Source organism: Pseudochaenichthys georgianus, unplaced genomic scaffold, assembly GCF_902827115.2.
Source record: "Pseudochaenichthys georgianus unplaced genomic scaffold, fPseGeo1.2 scaffold_565_arrow_ctg1, whole genome shotgun sequence".
Taxonomy (NCBI): Eukaryota; Metazoa; Chordata; class Actinopteri; order Perciformes; family Channichthyidae; genus Pseudochaenichthys; species Pseudochaenichthys georgianus.
Genome location: NW_027263126.1, coordinates 108,343 through 125,266, shown reverse-complemented (window position 1 = coordinate 125,266; position 16,924 = coordinate 108,343). Strand labels below are relative to the sequence as shown.

The following is a 16,924-nucleotide window of genomic DNA, read 5'->3' as shown; positions in this document are numbered from 1 at the left end:
AGCGCCCTCTAGTGGACGTGGTGTGAAACTACCCACAACTTTAACCAATCAGAGGAGAGAAGATGATTTATGCTTTAAACTGGTAAAGATGGAGCTCATTTTAACTACTTGATATACTGCTGGATATCTTTAATTATATATCCAGTTATTTATTAGTTGATGTATATTTTTGTAGATACAATCGTTAAATTAAATAATGCTTATTAATTGGGAAATGTTACAGACTTTACCTTTAAACAAATGCTTTTGTTGCTCTTCTGGATATATGAACAACGTTATATTATAATAATAATAATGATATTTTTAACCTCATGAACTCCATAGGTTAAAACGACCAATTAAATCCAAAATAAAAACACACGATGCATTGTAAGTTAACATTGTATCTTTAATCTTTCATAGACTCAGCAACATTATTTAATTCTTGGAAAAGCAAAACAAATATTGTTGATGCTTGATTTTTTTATTCTAAAGCAGCTTTGGTATTTTTGGGCTTTCCACCACAATCAGGTACGTTCACTGCGCCGTACATAAATACTGTACAAAAATAATATCTGTCCAAAACCACGAGGCTTCGCTCAATAGAATATACAGTTTCCACTCTCAGTTACTACATGTTAAATACAATAAGTTAGCTGTTCCATGTCGTCAAAGTGGATGGAAGTAAATCCCCTGGTGTGTGTGGATTCAGATCGAGGCACAGCAGTTAAAACAGATTTTTTGGAGTGCATTTTAAGCCGTGCCTTGAGCTGAATTTTACACGTAGGTCCTATTTTCCAAGCGTCCATCCAACCCACGAGCTCATCTTGACGTCCTGAAGATCAGATGTGCAGAAAAATCATCCGAAAACACCCCGAGAGGAAGGTGACGTTTTTACTCATCATGTCTCTGTGTTTTATATCCATCGTCTGTAGTGGCAGGACTCCCTCCAGCAGGGGGCGCTGTCTCTCTTCAGGAAGTGTGTGTGTGTGTTTTATGCAGGTTAAAGAGTCTAAAGTCGACACGTCTGGTATTTGCTGTGCGTCACGGAGGAGGAGGTCATCTCGTAGAAAAGGACGTAGGCGTTACTGCTGCGGACCTGACCGGAGGACACCGGACTCACCCTACACACACACACACACACACACACACACACACACACACACACACACACACACACACACACACACACACACACACACACACACACACACACACACACACACACACACACACACACACACACACACACACACACACACACACACACACACACACACACACACACACACACACACACACACACACACACACACACACACACACACACACACACACACACACACACACACACACACACACACACACACACACACACACACACACACACACACACACACACACAATTAGATTAATTAAGAACATGTAAAACATTAATACAACATATAATAATAATAATAATAAACAAACAGTACCTGCAGTCGTTGTAGTTGTACCACTCCCCCAGCGCGGGGCTTTTGCAGTAGGCGGTGTAGTGCCCCCCCAAAGCGTTCCCCGCATGGTTGGAAACGGCATAAAGGTTGTAGACGGGCCGCTCTGCAGGGACACACAGCCGACATTAACTCCCCACATTCAGAGTAAAGTGCAAAGGGCAGGCGGGACAGAAACTCACCTCCGCCGTCCGAGGAGAACTCCCGCAGGTCGAGCTCTTTGAGCGGGAAGTTCACGTAGGTGGAGAGTTTACTGGTCCGCAGGTTGGAGTCGGAGAAGCGCTTCAGATCTGAGAGGAGTCGAGTCAAGGAGGCAACACGGCGGGGGAAGGACATGACTGTGCTTCAAGTGCAACATTGGGTTTTGGGACAGGTTGTAGATTTAAGAATGAATTAAAATGAAAAATACGTTTAAAAAAGGAGAACGAATTGAGATATAAGAACGGTTTGGTCGATAAGATGTCAGAAACGTTTCTCAAAGTCTCGGTGATGTGTCTGGCAAAAACTCAAAGACATTTAAAAACTAGAAAGCAGAACATTCCAGATTTTAAAAACAACATCTTCTGCCTTTGATGCACGACTTTTAAACATTTCAAATTTAGATAATTGCCAGTTCTTGGTCATTAAGTCGACTAATCTTAGCAGACCTGATATTCTACTTTACTGTATTATATTAATGACGTGTTTTATTCCATATATATGTTTTATTTCCCACCGACATCTCAAGTTTACAAATGAACCATACGCCCTTTGCCGGCTTGATGACTGATAATGAAATCCTCGTGGCCTTATCGAACATAAGGTTTAGCACACGCTACCAATCACAGCTGTGGAGACATGGGTATAGTTGTCTCTTTGTAGGACACTGATTTAAATTATTATTATTAATTATTATTATTGAGCATCTGGAAAAGCGCTATAATAAATATAAGGAATTATTATTCTTAAACTATGAATTTTTGTTATGCTGCGTATGCAATTTATTATATGTAATGTCTTTTATCTGGACCCTGATTGACTGATTGATACATTTATTTCGAACAAGTAAAATAAATAATTACAAAAAAAAAAAATGTTGAAGTGCATAGTCATGTAAGAGAAAAGCAATAAACAACAACAACAACAACAACAACAACAGCATTAGCAACATAAACAGTGCCCTGAGTCTGTAATAAAGTTTTCATATTAAAATGCTGCCTAAACTTAAATAAAGAAAACACTTAACCCTCAAAGCAGTCCATGATATATTTCCCTTGTTGATTTCGTGAAAGCTGATTGGTTAGCAGTGATGGTGTGTAATCACGATTGGTTAGCAGTGATGTTGTGTAATCACGTCTGCATGCTGCAAGATGTGAGGAAAGGATACGAAGCACGAGGATCTGAGGAAACTTCTGGATGCTGAATCTTTTGGTGCATTTCCTCCTGGTTTTACATCTGTTGCACGTCTGAGAGACAAAGAGGGGAGGAAGGTGAGAGACTGCTGCTGTAGAAGAATATATTTGTAATCTCCACAGGAGGGTGTTGTGTGTTCTCACCGGTCTCTCTTCTCCGTCCAACACGTCTTCTTTGGTAAAAAGCCTCAGACAGTCTCTGAGAGTCACCTCGCCAGAGCTCTTCTGAGGAGAAACAGATAATGTCAGGAAACACAAGGCAAGTTTATTTATATAGCACTTTTCAACGCAAGGCAATTCAAAGTGCTTTACAACAACAACAACAACAACAACAAAAATGAAAGACATTAAGCATTAAAAAAGAAAAGCTAATAAAATAAACATTAAGGAAAAATACATGGATAAAAGTTTAACACACATTAAACTTCTAATTCAAGGACTTTTTAAAGGGATTTCCAGACTTTTCCACGGTTTCAAATGGAACTAGTTTAACAGAAGCTGAACAGCTGAGCGTAAAAAGAGCCAGGAGAATACAAATCAACACGAACACATACAGGCCAAGACAATGATGACTTGTTTTCACTGCAATATTAAAGGATTTAAAGCCGACAAAACATGGATGGCTAAATCTTTCCAGTGCGTGTTGTGTGTGTGTGTTGTGTGTGTGTGTTTACCTGAGCTACAGGTATGGATAAGTCCCAGAAAGGATCGAACACGGTGGATCTGAAGCCACAGGAGCTGCAGGTCACAGAGCTCTTCAGCTGACCCACAAACAGATCTGAACAAATAAGAGACATGGAGGATTGAAGTTAGCGCTTCTATTGGCTAGCGCTCCAACACATTGTACGTGATAGGCTAAGGGGCGGGACATCTAACCAATCAGAGCAGACTGAGCTCTGGTTTCAGGCAGAGGGTGAAAAACACGAGAAACTCTTACCCACTACTTTGCTGTCCTCTCTCTCCAAATACATGTTCCACATCCGCTTCCCTTTCTCATCGTCTCTGTGAGTGAAACCAAAGTATTAATGAAAAAACTGAAACGGTTTGCTGATAAAGTGGTGCAGGAATGAAACCTGGAAACAAGTCAGCATTTTAGCACTCACTGTCCCTTCATCTGGAAGTGTATTTTAAAATGTGTTTTTGGTTGTTAGCCTGAAATAAGGTGTCTGGTTAACTCAAGATGAAGAGATTTTAATGTTCTGTTCTACAAGATAAAATGTGTCAGTAAATGCCCCACTGGTGAATTTAAAAACAGCTAACAAGTGTCTAAATGAGACTACTAAACATTGTCACGCTCAACATTAGCCACCTTTAGCTTAGCGGTGGAGACGTGAAGTCATGTGACCGTGCTGTAGTTCCTTTATAGCACAACATTAGCCTCCTTTAGCTTAGCGGTGGTGACGTGAAGTCATGTGACCGTGCTGTAGTTCCTTTATAGTCCAACATTAGCCGCCTTTAGCTTAGCGGTGGTGACGTGAAGTCATGTGACCGTGCTGTAGTTCCTTTATAGCCCAACATTAGCCACCTTTAGCTTAGCGGTGGAGACGTGAAGTCATGTGACCGTGCTGTAGTTCCTTTATAGCCCAACATTAGCCTCCTTTAGCTTAGCGGTGGAGACGTGAAGTCATGTGACCGTGCTGTAGTTCCTTTATAGCCCAACATTAGCCGCCTTTAGCTTAGCGGTGGTGACGTGAAGTCATGTGACCGTGCTGTAGTTCCTTTATAGCCCAACATTAGCCGCCTTTAGCTTAGCGGTGGTGACGTGAAGTCATGTGACCGTGCTGTAGTTCCTTTATAGCCCAACATTAGCCGCCTTTAGCTTAGCGGTGGTGACGTGAAGTCATGTGACCGTGCTGTAGTTCCTTTATAGCCCAACATTAGCCGCCTTTAGCTTAGCGGTGGTGACGTGAAGTCATGTGACCGTGCTGTAGTTCCTTTATAGCCCAACATTAGCCTCCTTTAGCTTAGCGGTGGTGACGTGAAGTCATGTGACCGTGCTGTAGTTCCTTTATAGCCCAACATTAGCCGCCTTTAGCTTAGCGGTGGTGACGTGAAGTCATGTGACCGTGCTGTAGTTCCTTTATAGCCCAACATTAGCCGCCTTTAGCTTAGCGGTGGTGACGTGAAGTCATGTGACCGTGCTGCAGTTCCTTTATAGCCCAACATTAGCCTCCTTTAGCTTAGCGGTGGTGACGTGAAGTCATGTGACCGTGCTGCAGTTCCTTTATAGCCCAACATTAGCCTCCTTTAGCTTAGCGGTGGTGACCTGAAGTCATGTGACCGTGCTGTAGTTCCTTTATAGCCTAATGTTAGCTCATAAAGTGGTGAGTGACATGTGAGGTGGAGGGTTGACTTACGAGAGATGGTCAAAGTCCTCGTCGGACACATTAGAGCGAACCGTCACTCGGTTCACTTCGTTATGGAGGCCGTCCAATAAAAACCGCAGAAACTCCTGGGCGTCCTGCTGACTGCGAGGAGGGAAAATGTTACTTTCTTTTCTCTGAAATCAGCAATAATTAATGGATGATAAAGTATTTTAAGCAGCAGGAGGGAAGACTTACTTGCAGCCCACAAATTTGGGAGCGTATCTCTGGATCTGGCTCCTGAAGTCCGAGGGACTGACGGCCTCGCTGCTCGCTGACGTCCACAAAGTCTGAGTCAGCTTTGCAAACTCTGAGGGAAAAGCGTAGAAAAACATGACAGAAAATTCAAGATTAAAAAGGTTGAAAGGTTTTATTTTCATATGAACAATAGCTATAGCGTTAGCGATGGAAATCTGGACACAGCCACAGTGCAACATGCAATTAAAAGACTATTTAACTGCAAGAAAATGACACACTGGTGCAAGTAAAAGGCAGAAATAAGTCAACATGTTGAAAAGAGAAAAATCAATAGAAGGTCAAACTGTGACTGCAATTGTTCGTGTTTGTGCAGAAACTGATAATTGGAGTATTATCTGATGCGATTCCAGTGATTTTTCAGAGTGAAGGTAATCAAGGTAACGGGTTGTTAGAGCTTTCGTCCGTGCATCAGAGCAATATGAAGCTTAAGACGTCATACTTGAGCATAAAGTTCATAAATGAGAATGACTGCCGAGCCATAAAGTGACTCAACGCTAGCACGTGTACAGAGTTTCCCTTTATGCTGACGATGTGCTGTTTTTCTCCTACCTTCCATCAAAGCAGCGTTTGTGGTGCAGTTGTTGTTCAGGTCCGAGCGATGGACGTTTCTCAGGCAGTAGTCTCTCAGCTCTGAAGTGTTGCTCAGACATTGGAGGATGGAGTTCATGAAACACTGGAAATCAAACAAAAAAATGTAAAAAAAAACAGATATAACGAGATAAAAAAAAAGCAAGATTTAGCAGGTTAATTTGCCGTGTTGTATAATAAGCAGCACTCACGGTGTTTCCCAGGTTCCTCAGTCCCACCAGGCCTTGTGGATTCTTGTTCTGTTTCGGAAAATAAAGAAACGTTAGGGTATTCACGCTTCATTGGAGAATTGAACAGATAACAAAACAAGGGACCATGAGAAAGTCCTTTTTTTGGGAGAAAAGTGCAAAGTCATATTGAACATATTATCACAGTGGCCAAAAAGGGAATTAATCATAAAAAACCCTTGTTGGCTTCCTCTGCAAACGAAGGTCATTAATAAAGCCGAAATGAGCTACATGTTTGTATATTGTCATGAGGAACATTCAAATGACATTTCTTCCCTCAATTGGGCCACTTCTGGATCCACTGACATACATAGATCATAACTGGGGCATACATATAATAGGTAATCATTGTAGCAGTAATGGGAGTCGATTTTACATGGGTTACCGTGTCCCAATATAAACCAACTAGACTGAGCGTGTGCAGACCTTCAAGAAGAATAGATAGATAGATAGATAGATAGATAGAGAGAGAGATAGATAGATAGATAGAGAGAGAGAGATAGATAGATGGATAGATAGATAGATAGAGAGATAGATAGATAGATGGATAGAGAGATAGATGGATAGAGAGATAGATGTATGGATAGATAGATAGAGAGATAGATAGATAGATGGATAGAGAGATAGATGGATAGAGAGATAGATGGATGGATAGATGGATAGAGAGAGAGATAGATAGATAGATGGATAGATGGATAGATGGATGGATAGATGGATAGATAGATGGATAGATAGATGGATAGATGGATAGAGAGAGAGATAGATAGATAGATGGATGGATAGATAGATGGATAGATAGATGGATAGATAGATAGATGGATGGATAGATAGATGGATAGATATATAGATAGATAGAGAGATGGATGGATAGATGGATAGAGAGAGAGATAGATAGATGGATAGATGGATAGATGGATGGATAGATGGATAGATAGATAGATGGATAGATGGATAGATAGATAGATGGATAGATGGATAGAGAGAGAGAGATGGATAGATAGATGGATGGATAGATGGATAGAGAGAGAGATAGATGGATAGATGGATGGATAGATAGATAGATGGATAGATGGATAGAGAGAGAGAGAGATGGATAGATAGATGGATGGATAGATAGATAGATAGATGGATAGATAGATAGATGGATAGATGGATGGATAGATAGATAGATGGATAGATAGATGGATAGATAGATGGATGGATAGAGAGAGAGAGAGATGGATAGATGGATGGATAGAGAGAGAGAGAGAGATAGATGGATAGATAGATAGATAGATAGATGGATGGATGGATAGAGAGAGAGATAGATAGATGGATAGATACAGATAGATGGATAGATAGATGGATGGATAGAGAGAGAGAGATAGATGGATAGATAGATGGATAGATAGATATAGATAGATAGATAGATGGATAGAGAGATATATGGATAGAGAGAGAGATAGAGAGATAGATGGATAGATATATGGATAGAGAGAGAGATGGATAGAGAGAGAGATGGATAGAGAGAGAGATGGATAGATGGATAGAAAGAGAGATGGATAGAAAGAGCGATGGATGGATAGATATCATAAGAAAGGAGAAACTCAAACTATGTCGAAGTGAATTATCTGCTTTACAATGTTAGCCCATATATTTAATGTCACATGAATTCCAGGCAGTCGTTCTTTCCCTAATCCTGTTGATGGACGAATACAAAGACATCCTGAGCTGAGGTAATGAACTCACACCGAAGTCTGAGCTGTTGTCCTGTGTGCGGCATGATTAAAGGCCTGTGCAGTGATGCTAAAGACGTGTAGTAATAATCTAAAAGTGTCCTGACAGATCTGCATTGTTGCTTTCCTCCCACAGCATGATGTAACCGCTACATTCCTCCAGTGCGAGTACCCCGCGCACCGGCTGATCAGCCACCGTTCGAGCGCTCGGGATGAAATACCACGTGAGCTCAACCCTCACACAGCAGGGGCTTCACACGCCATGTGATGCTTGTAAGGAAATATTTGTATGTATTCATGTTAGTAAACTATGAAGAAGCTTAAAAGGGGAAAATGATTTGTGGAGAAAACTGTGAGCTGGTTTTGGGCCTAGTAACATGTGGGTTTTGAGGACAAAGGAAGAAGGGGGGAAGCTGAGGAGTTAACATACAGACAACCCAGATCTAGGAGATAATGAAGCTGAGCCACTGGGATTGGGGAAACTTAAGATGTGAGGTGTTGATGATATTTGGGCAGCCAATCACGGAGGTCTGGAAGGGAGGCGCAGATAACTCCTCCTCTTGTAAGCGAGGTATTTAGACAGGAACCACGCTGTGTGCTCTCTCTCTTTCCTCTGGCTGGCTCACGTGAGTATCAGGTAAATGTGGGATCCCACAGATCTGTATTTATTTTGTACTGTATTGATTGTATTGCATTGTCATATTACCATTAAAGTGGATTATTGTTTAACGGTTAATTGTATGCTCTGGATTCCTTCCTGTAAGAATAACCAGCTTGTTTAGGGACGTGCGGAGATTTGAAAAAGCGGACCAGTTGTCCACTCAGATCTCTAACATGCTTCACAGAGAATCTGCAGGACACATCGCTTGGTTGCGTGAAGAGTTTCAAATGTCTGCTTCAACGAGAGCGTGTGACTTCTGTCTGAGGAGTGTCGTGCTGACTATCTGTGGAGTCAGGGCGACTGATGCAAGGCGGCTCTGAAACGTCACAAGCACGACCAGCAGCCTAATGCTGCTCTCGTCAGGACGGAAAACGTTTAGATCATCTTACGCACGTGTGGCACGCCTGTGTGAGCTGGAGAGCCGACGTGTTTGCAATGGAAAATAGAAATTCTGTTTAGTTTTGTATTGCAAACTTCATTTACAGTTACAAAGATGCAGTGGTGGAAGAAGTACTCAGATCCTTAAAGAAGAAATACTATATAACTAACAAACCAATTAGCTATTAACTAGCCATCTAACCAAACACCTCACGAGCCTTACAACAAACCAACTAGCTATTCATGAACGATTCAACCAACCATCTCACCAAATGCCTTACTAACCAACCAACTAACAACCAACCGGCTATCTAAGTAACCAACCATCTCACCAAATAAACAACCAACCGGCTATCTAAGTAACCAACCATCTAACCAAATAAATAAACAACTAACTAACCATCAATCTAGCCAAATACCAAACCAACTATCTCATAAATACCTAATAAACCAACCAACAAACCAAAAACTAACTAATTCACAATGACCGTAACATTACTGCGGTGTATGTATGGTGTCGGTATCAAAAACCTCTTGGTAACTAAGCAACCAACCAAGCAACCAAAGTGACTTCACTGTATTGTATGGTGTCTATTTTTATATATTTCTTTAGCTATCAAAACCCCCTTCTTCTTCTTCTTCTTCTTCTTCTTCTTCTTCTTCTTCTTCTTCTTCTTCTTCTTCTTCTTCTTCTTCTTCTTCTTTCTTCTTCTTCTTCTTCTTCTTCTTCTTCTTCTTCTTCTTCTTCTTCTTCTTCTTCTTCTTCTTCTTCTTCTTCTTCTGTATTTGAAAACGACCATATGGTGTTCAGTCTCTCTGCTGCCAGGCTCTCAGCAGGAGGCCTCTGATCTGAGAGAACCGTCCAAAACAACAGAGGAGGCGTTCAGGTAATCTGCAGCTATCCAGAGAGGGCAGAAGTACACACATCCTTTCCTCAAGTAGAAGTACAGATACTCGTGTTTAAAAATACTCTGGTGAAAGTAGAAGTACTGACTAAACTTCTTTACTCAAGTCAAGGTAAAGAGGCTTTGAAGTGTACTTCAGTAAAAAGTACCCATAGCTAGCAGCTGCTTTAAAGAGTACCTGACCTCCCTTTATATTAATAGAACAATAAAGTCATTGTTAGCTAATGAATGTTTCCATGCTGAACAACGGCAACATGACAACGTTTCCATTGGTCCCTCTTCTTTAGAGAAGACCAGGAAGTGATGGATACACGGATCGTGTTCCAACCAATAGGCACGCAGTGACTCTAAAGAATAATGATCACGCACCAAACACACATTCAGACTAAAGGAACCAGCTGTTTGGGAAATGAGAGAAGTAGAAAGTACAGGTATTTGAGTTCAACATGTGAGAAGTAGAAAGTACAGGTATTTGAGTTCAACATGTAAGAAGTAGAAAGTACAGGTATTTGAGTTCAACATGTAAGAAGTAGAAAGTACAGGTATTTGAGTTCAACATGTAAGAAGTAGAAAGTACAGGTATTTGAGTTCAACATGTAAGAAGTAGAAAGTACAGGTATTTGAGTTCAACATGTAAGAAGTAGAAAGTACAGGTATTTGAGTTCAACATGTAAGAAGTAGAAAGTACAGGTATTTGAGTTCAACATGTAAGAAGTACAAAGTACAGGTATTTGTGTTCAACATGTGAGAAGTAGAAAGTACAGGTATTTGTGTTCAACATGTAAGAAGTAGAAAGTACAGGTATTTGGGTTCAACATGTAAGAAGTAGAAAGTACAGGTATTTGAGTTCAACATGTAAGAAGTACAAAGTACAGGTATTTGGTTTCAACATGTAAGAAGTAGAAAGTACAGGTATTTGAGTTCAACATGTAAGAAGTAGAAAGTACAGGTATTTGTGTTCAACATGTGAGAAGTAGAAAGTACAGGTATTTGTGTTCAACATGTGAGAAGTAGAAAGTACAGGTATTTGAGTTCAACATGTGAGAAGTAGAAAGTACAGGTATTTGTGTTCAACATGTGAGAAGTAGAAAGTACAGGTATTTGTGTTCAAAGTGTAAGAAGTAGAAAGTACAGGTATTTGTGGTTAAAAGTAGTCGTCAGAGAATAAGTAGTGGAGTAAAGTACTGATACTAGAAAAATGTGCTTGAGTACAGTAATGAATTATTTGAACTCCAGTACTTCCCACGTCACTCTGAGCACCAACAGGCTGGCGTGACGTCAGACAGAAAGAGAACTCGATGTCCTGAACTCTGCACGGTGACGGCCGAACAACATGTGACTGTTTCTGCATAAACAGCCAGCCATGCCACACACACCTTCTGGAGAATATTTAAACAAATCTGTGTTACATAAAAGCAGGCCTGTCTGGGAAAGATCCAACATGCCATACTTAAAGTAGAAATATTGGTGCTTTGAAACTGTACACAAATGAATACCAATGTTCATACTTTGAAAGACTTTTAAAAAGCTGACCGTTCTTCACTCAATGGCCAAAGCAATGCTGATGCATGAACTCAACTAATGCTATTGGCTTTCGGAGGATGTACTTTAAACTTTAGAAAAGCAAAGTTCACCTCAATACTACAAATGTTTTCTTTCCACTGAACTCCACCAGTTTAATATATTGCAGAAGTAAGCTACCATCTACCTGCCGACTATCGGGAAAGAGTCCGGTGAGTGTAGATTGTTAGAAAGGAAATACTTAGCATGCTAGCAGCTCTGTAAAGATGTGACTTTAGAAAAAGGGAAATTCAACAATTCTCTTGTTGAACAGAAATGAAACGAAGCACCTTTTGAGTTCTTTTAGGCCTTGTATCTGATCCACCAGCACTTACTATCGTCTGCCTCGCCTGAAATGAATATATCTGCACTTTCCTTGTTGTCCGGAGTTTGAATCTTTATGGTTTTTGCACTTGAGCTAAATGATATGTAATGTAATGAAATGTAAATGAACTGAAAAATGAAATACCTTAGTAAAATAAAGCAGTCTATCATGATGGCTTTATCCAATCCCAAACAACCAAGCAAAGGACAACATATAAGACTGAATTGTTGTTTTCTTTGTTGATTGATCCTTTTTCAACATTTCATGGATCCAGCATCTTAAACATGAGAATTTGATGCTTTTAAAATAATCTTATGTGTATGTATATTTTACTATCTAGTGAATCTAACAACCAATCGCCATGTCTTAAAATGCCTAAATCTACATTAACAGACTTAATTAGTGAACGAAAAGTGCAATAAGAGACAGTGTGTGTGTGTGTGTGTGTGTGTGTGTGTGTGTGTGTGTGTGTGTGTGTGTGTGTGTGTGTGTGTGTGTGTGTGTGTGTGTGTGTGTGTGTGTGTGTGTGTGTGTGTGTGTGTGTGTGTGTGTGTGTGTGTGTGTGTGTGTGTGTGTGTGTGTGTGTGTGTGTGTGTGTGTGTGTGTGTGTGTGTGTGAACAAAATGTCCGGTGCACATGATAAGGTGACAGTCTGCACACATGCCTTATCAGCACGGCTCCTTCTCGTTACGCAACACATGTCACACTCAGATTGCCGCTCTGCCGTCCTTGACTCGTGTGCATCGTGTTTCTTATGGAGTGTGAGCCAACGGCGCTTTCATTCTCAACTTAACGTGCGGACAAAGGTCAGAGTGGACCTCCATTAAACCTCTGCACTGCTTTCATATGGTGGCAAAGTTGAATCAGATGTTATATGGGATTTAAAGATGGCTGTGGTTTCACTGCGTCTGTTAATCTCTGTGCAAACAGTCATTCAACACTTCATTAGCTCATTTAGGAACATGTGTGTTGGGAATATTGCAATCTTGATATGACTTGCAGAAATAAATAGATATTAAAAGTGCTGTGTTGCTTGTGTTGTATACTGCTAAAAGAATACACCTAATTGCTTGTTCAAAAGTTTAAAAATAGAACAAATTTAACTTAATTTAAAATGAGCTTTTTCCACTGATACCCTCTTGCAATTAATTCAAATACTTAAACAAACATAATTTGTTAAATAATATAACGTGCAAAGCCTAACCTAACAAACTATGACCCTAAACTGACCATATTATCTCATATCACGGTTATGACTCAGTTTTGCAGCAATAAATGCACCAAATCTGCTTTATGATCTACAGGCTAAAAACAAAAACTTAGTTTGCCATGACAACGCTTTCCCTTTCTTAACAAACCAATATATAAATCGATAATCGAGCAAACTTTACCAAATAGTTGGGTGGAATGTATTTCTGTATTGTATTTACACCTCAAACACCATCTGTTCACTCGGGCCTTCGGCCTCAACTAGTTTACAGTCACTTGTTTCCTGCTATTGCTCTGTATGTTTATTGTTACCTTTTTGTTTTGTTACTTCCCATTGTAAAGCGTCCTTGGGTTTCGTGAAAGGCGCTATATAAATTGAAATTATTATTATTATTATTTCTGATATCAGTTTTGAGGCAAAGAAAAGAAAAAAAAACCTTAGATGAAAGCACCCTTTTTAAGGCTAAACCTCCCCTTTAACCCCCCTTTCTTTTTAGGACCTACACCCCCCTGTTTAAGACCTAAACCCCCCTTTTTAAGGCTAAACCCCCCTTTAAAAGACCTACACCCCCCTGTTTAAGACCTAAACCCCCCTTTTTAAGACCTAAACCCCCCTTTTTAAGGCTAAACCCCGCTTTTTAAGGCTAAACCCCCCCTTCTTTTTAGGACCTACACCCCCCTGTTTAAGACCTAAACCCCCCTTTTTAAGGCTAAACCCCCCTTTTAAAGACCTAAACCCCCCTTTTTAAGGCTAAACCCCCCTTTTAAAGACCTAAACCCCCCTTTTTAAGGCTAAACCCCCCTTTTAAAGACCTAAACCCCCCTTTTTAAGGCTGGCTATTTGGGTTACTGTCCCTATAACAAAAACCCCTTACATGAAAGCACCCTTTTTAAGGCTAAACCCCCATTATTAAGGCTAAACCCCCCTTTAACCCCCCTTTCTTTTTAGCACCTAAACCCCCCATTATTAAGGCTAAACCCCCCTTTCTTTTTAGCACCTAAACCCCCCTGTTTAAGACCTAAACCCCCCTTTCTTTTTAGGACCTAAACCCCCTTTAACCCCCCTTATTAAGACCTAAACCCCCCTTTAAAAGACCGAAAACCCCTTTTGAAGACCTAAACCCCCGTTTTTAAGGCTAAACCCCCCAAAAGATATTGAATATTTATCATATTTGATTTATTCCAGGGGCAAAAAGGTTGAGTCGCTCTATTTTTAAGTAAAAAATGTTTTTTTTTATCAACATCACAAATAATATTTACACAAACAAAAAAACTTCAAAGGTAAACAATAATTTTTTTTTAAAAGTGCACATTTGACTGCATTTATAACTAAGATCGATATGTGAAAATATCGATACAGAAAATACAGTGGTACTTTTGTACAAAGAAAAGATATATAGTGAAACCAGATTATTATTTTGTAATAAATGGTAAAATACGATAGTCTACATACAAGTAGGACACATAGACATACATCAAATATCATCTAGATTATATATTTAAGATATTAAAAAACCTGTACAGACAAAAACAATTGTATTCTTTAGGAAATTCATTACAAATATATAAAAACAAGAACTTAAAGTGCACATTGTTGGCTACCAATATGCAAAATGGAATATTTAAAAATATACAGTATTGTTTAATAAAAATAAAGATAATAATGCTGAATGCCAGGTCACTGTGTTTTAAATATATAAATGAATAAATACCACAGGACTAAAGTTGAGTACGTGTAACTTCAGACTATTGATCCCAATGTGGGAAATGTTTGAGAAGGTGAGGAAGATGATGGTCTTTGAGAATCAGGGTGCAGTGTTTATGACAATTATTATTAGAGATGTCCCGATCCGATCACGTGATCGGGGATCGGAGCCGATCACGTGATTTTCAAAAGATCGGGGATCGGGAGAAAAAAATCGGGGATCGGGATTTTTTTTTTTTTTTTTTTTTAATAAAATAATTTTTTTTAATTTAATGTTACAAAACAAAAATGACCATGTTCACGTCTTAAAGTTATCCTGAGGACTTAGTTTTGGTTTAAAATTACACAACATCATGTATGTGTTGCTTTCTTTGGGCTTGTTTTCAGACCTGGTTGCTTATTTCTCTGAAATCTGGCAACAGAGTGGGCGCAGTGTCTAATAGTAGCAGCAAGCTAACGAGAGGCTACGTTCAGCTGGTGACTCGGGAGTCGGGACAGAGAAAATGTCAGGAGTTTGGAAGTATTATAAAATTGAAAGCGAAGGCAGTGTAACAGCCAGATGCAATGTTTGCAAGGCGGAGGTTCCGCGTGGTGGAAAGAACAGAGCTACGTTCAACACGACCAATCTAACACGCCGCCTGACAAACAAACACCAACAACAACACGGCGAGTACACAGCGGCCACTCGGGTAACGGCACTGAAACAACCGACACTTTCAGAGACTTTTAAAAGGAAAGAGAAACGGCCCCAGAACAGAGAAAAGGCCAAACAAATAACTAGATAGCTGAGTTCATCGCATTGGATGACCAGCCGTTATCTGTTACCTTTTTTTTTTCTTAATGCATTGCATAAAGATCGGATCGGGAAAAATCGGTATCGGCAGATTGTCAAAATCAAATGATCGGAATCGGATCGGGAGCAAAAAAAGGTGATCGGGACATCCCTAATTATTATTATCAATAATTCAGGCCTTTAGGTTTTAATGTAATGTTTTATAAATGAAAAGTACCATAGCTCACAAGTAGGATATTATTACAAATATATATTTACAAAAGTTACTTAAAGACTGACGAAGATGATGAGGATCAGGGTGAAGTATTTTGGATTATTATTAATATTAAGAGGTCACCTATTGTGCAAAATCCCCTTCTTCATGTCTCTTCTACATCAACATGTGTCCCCTCTTCTTCATGTCTCTTCTACATCAACATGTGTCCCCTCTTCTTCATGTCTCTTCTACATCAACATGTGTCCCCTCTTCTTCATGTCTCTTCTACATCAACATGTGTCCCCTCTTCTTCATGTCTCTTCTACATCAACATGTGTCCCCTCTTCTTCATGTCTCTTCTTCATCAACATGTGTCCCCTCTTCTTCATGTCTCTTCTATGTCTAGTATATAGTACAGGTATTCTGATCCTGATCTGATACAGGCCTTTAGGTTTTATTTTTAATTTTCAATAAATGACAAATACCATATCCCACAAGTAGGATACATATACCATTATTAAACTTAAATAAAAGTTAGTTAAAAACTGTGGAAGAGGATCAGGGTGCAGTGTTTTGGAGTATTATTAATATTAATAATACAGGTCTTTAGGTTTTTATTTGATTTTGTATGTATTTTTTAAAACATATTTACAAAAGTTAGTTAAAAACGGAGGAAGAGGAGGGTGTATTAGGGGATCGGGGTGCAGTGTTTCGGACTCACCTTGGCCTGGTTGATGATCAGTCCCATGAAGGTGGACACCAGCTTGGTCCGGGACAGAGGAGGGCTCTTCCTCCGTAGATTCGCTCTCTCAGAGCCGGGCAGAGAGGCCGGTTCCTCCGCAGCTGTGACCGTGTAGGAGTGTCGCAGAGACGGCATGCTGAGATTCTGAGAGTCGATGAAATGCGCTGCAACTCCTGGAGCTCCGAGAACATTAATGAGTAATCTGTGAGCGTGTGTGAGCGTGTGTGAGAGCGTGTGCGTGTGTGTGTGTTCTGTACTTGCCTATGTTGGATAATAACAGAGGCGGAGTGTGTGGGGGGGGGGAGTTTTTACTGCGTGATATAAACAACCCCTCCCACACAGGAAACACTGATGCCTTCAGGTGCTGCAAGGAAAACCAACACTCCTTGGTGCATAAGTAAAAGTAGGATATGATGGTCTTTAAATAAAATAAATAAAA

General features: G+C 40.0%; 1 protein-coding gene across 2 annotated transcripts; it reads right to left on the bottom strand.

Moving 5' to 3' along the window:
- Nucleotides 1-367: 367 nt before the first annotated feature.
- Nucleotides 368-16,759, bottom strand: LOC117443249 (ubiquitin carboxyl-terminal hydrolase 2-like). 2 transcript variants are annotated; one of them, XM_034079213.2, is made up of 12 exons: nucleotides 16,465-16,759; nucleotides 6,261-6,308; nucleotides 6,031-6,154; nucleotides 5,422-5,533; nucleotides 5,218-5,328; nucleotides 3,798-3,862; nucleotides 3,535-3,638; nucleotides 3,005-3,085; nucleotides 2,836-2,914; nucleotides 1,652-1,759; nucleotides 1,455-1,575; nucleotides 368-1,103 (listed from the first exon to the last, which is right to left on the bottom strand). In XM_034079213.2, exons 1-12 carry the CDS (start codon nucleotides 16,618-16,620, stop codon nucleotides 992-994), a joined length of 1,221 nt encoding a protein of 406 aa, XP_033935104.1. In that variant the 5' UTR covers nucleotides 16,621-16,759; the 3' UTR covers nucleotides 368-991. The 2 variants fall into 2 exon arrangements, with proteins under 2 accessions (XP_033935104.1, XP_033935105.1); XM_034079214.2 differs by having other exon boundaries at nucleotides 3,005-3,082.
- Nucleotides 16,760-16,924: the final 165 nt, after the last annotated feature.

Bases quoted from the DNA above. Each gene is read 5' to 3' on its own strand.
- LOC117443249 (XM_034079213.2), bottom strand. From the start codon at position 16,620: ATGCCGTCTCTGCGACACTCCTACACGGTCACAGCTGCGGAGGAACCG. The intron at 5,329-5,421 runs GTAAGTCTTCCC...CCCTCCTCGCAG, and splicing joins CCCAAATTTGTGGGCTGCAA to TCAGCAGGACGCCCAGGAGT. The intron at 2,915-3,004 runs GTGAGAACACAC...TTTGTCTCTCAG, and splicing joins TGGACGGAGAAGAGAGACCG to ACGTGCAACAGATGTAAAAC.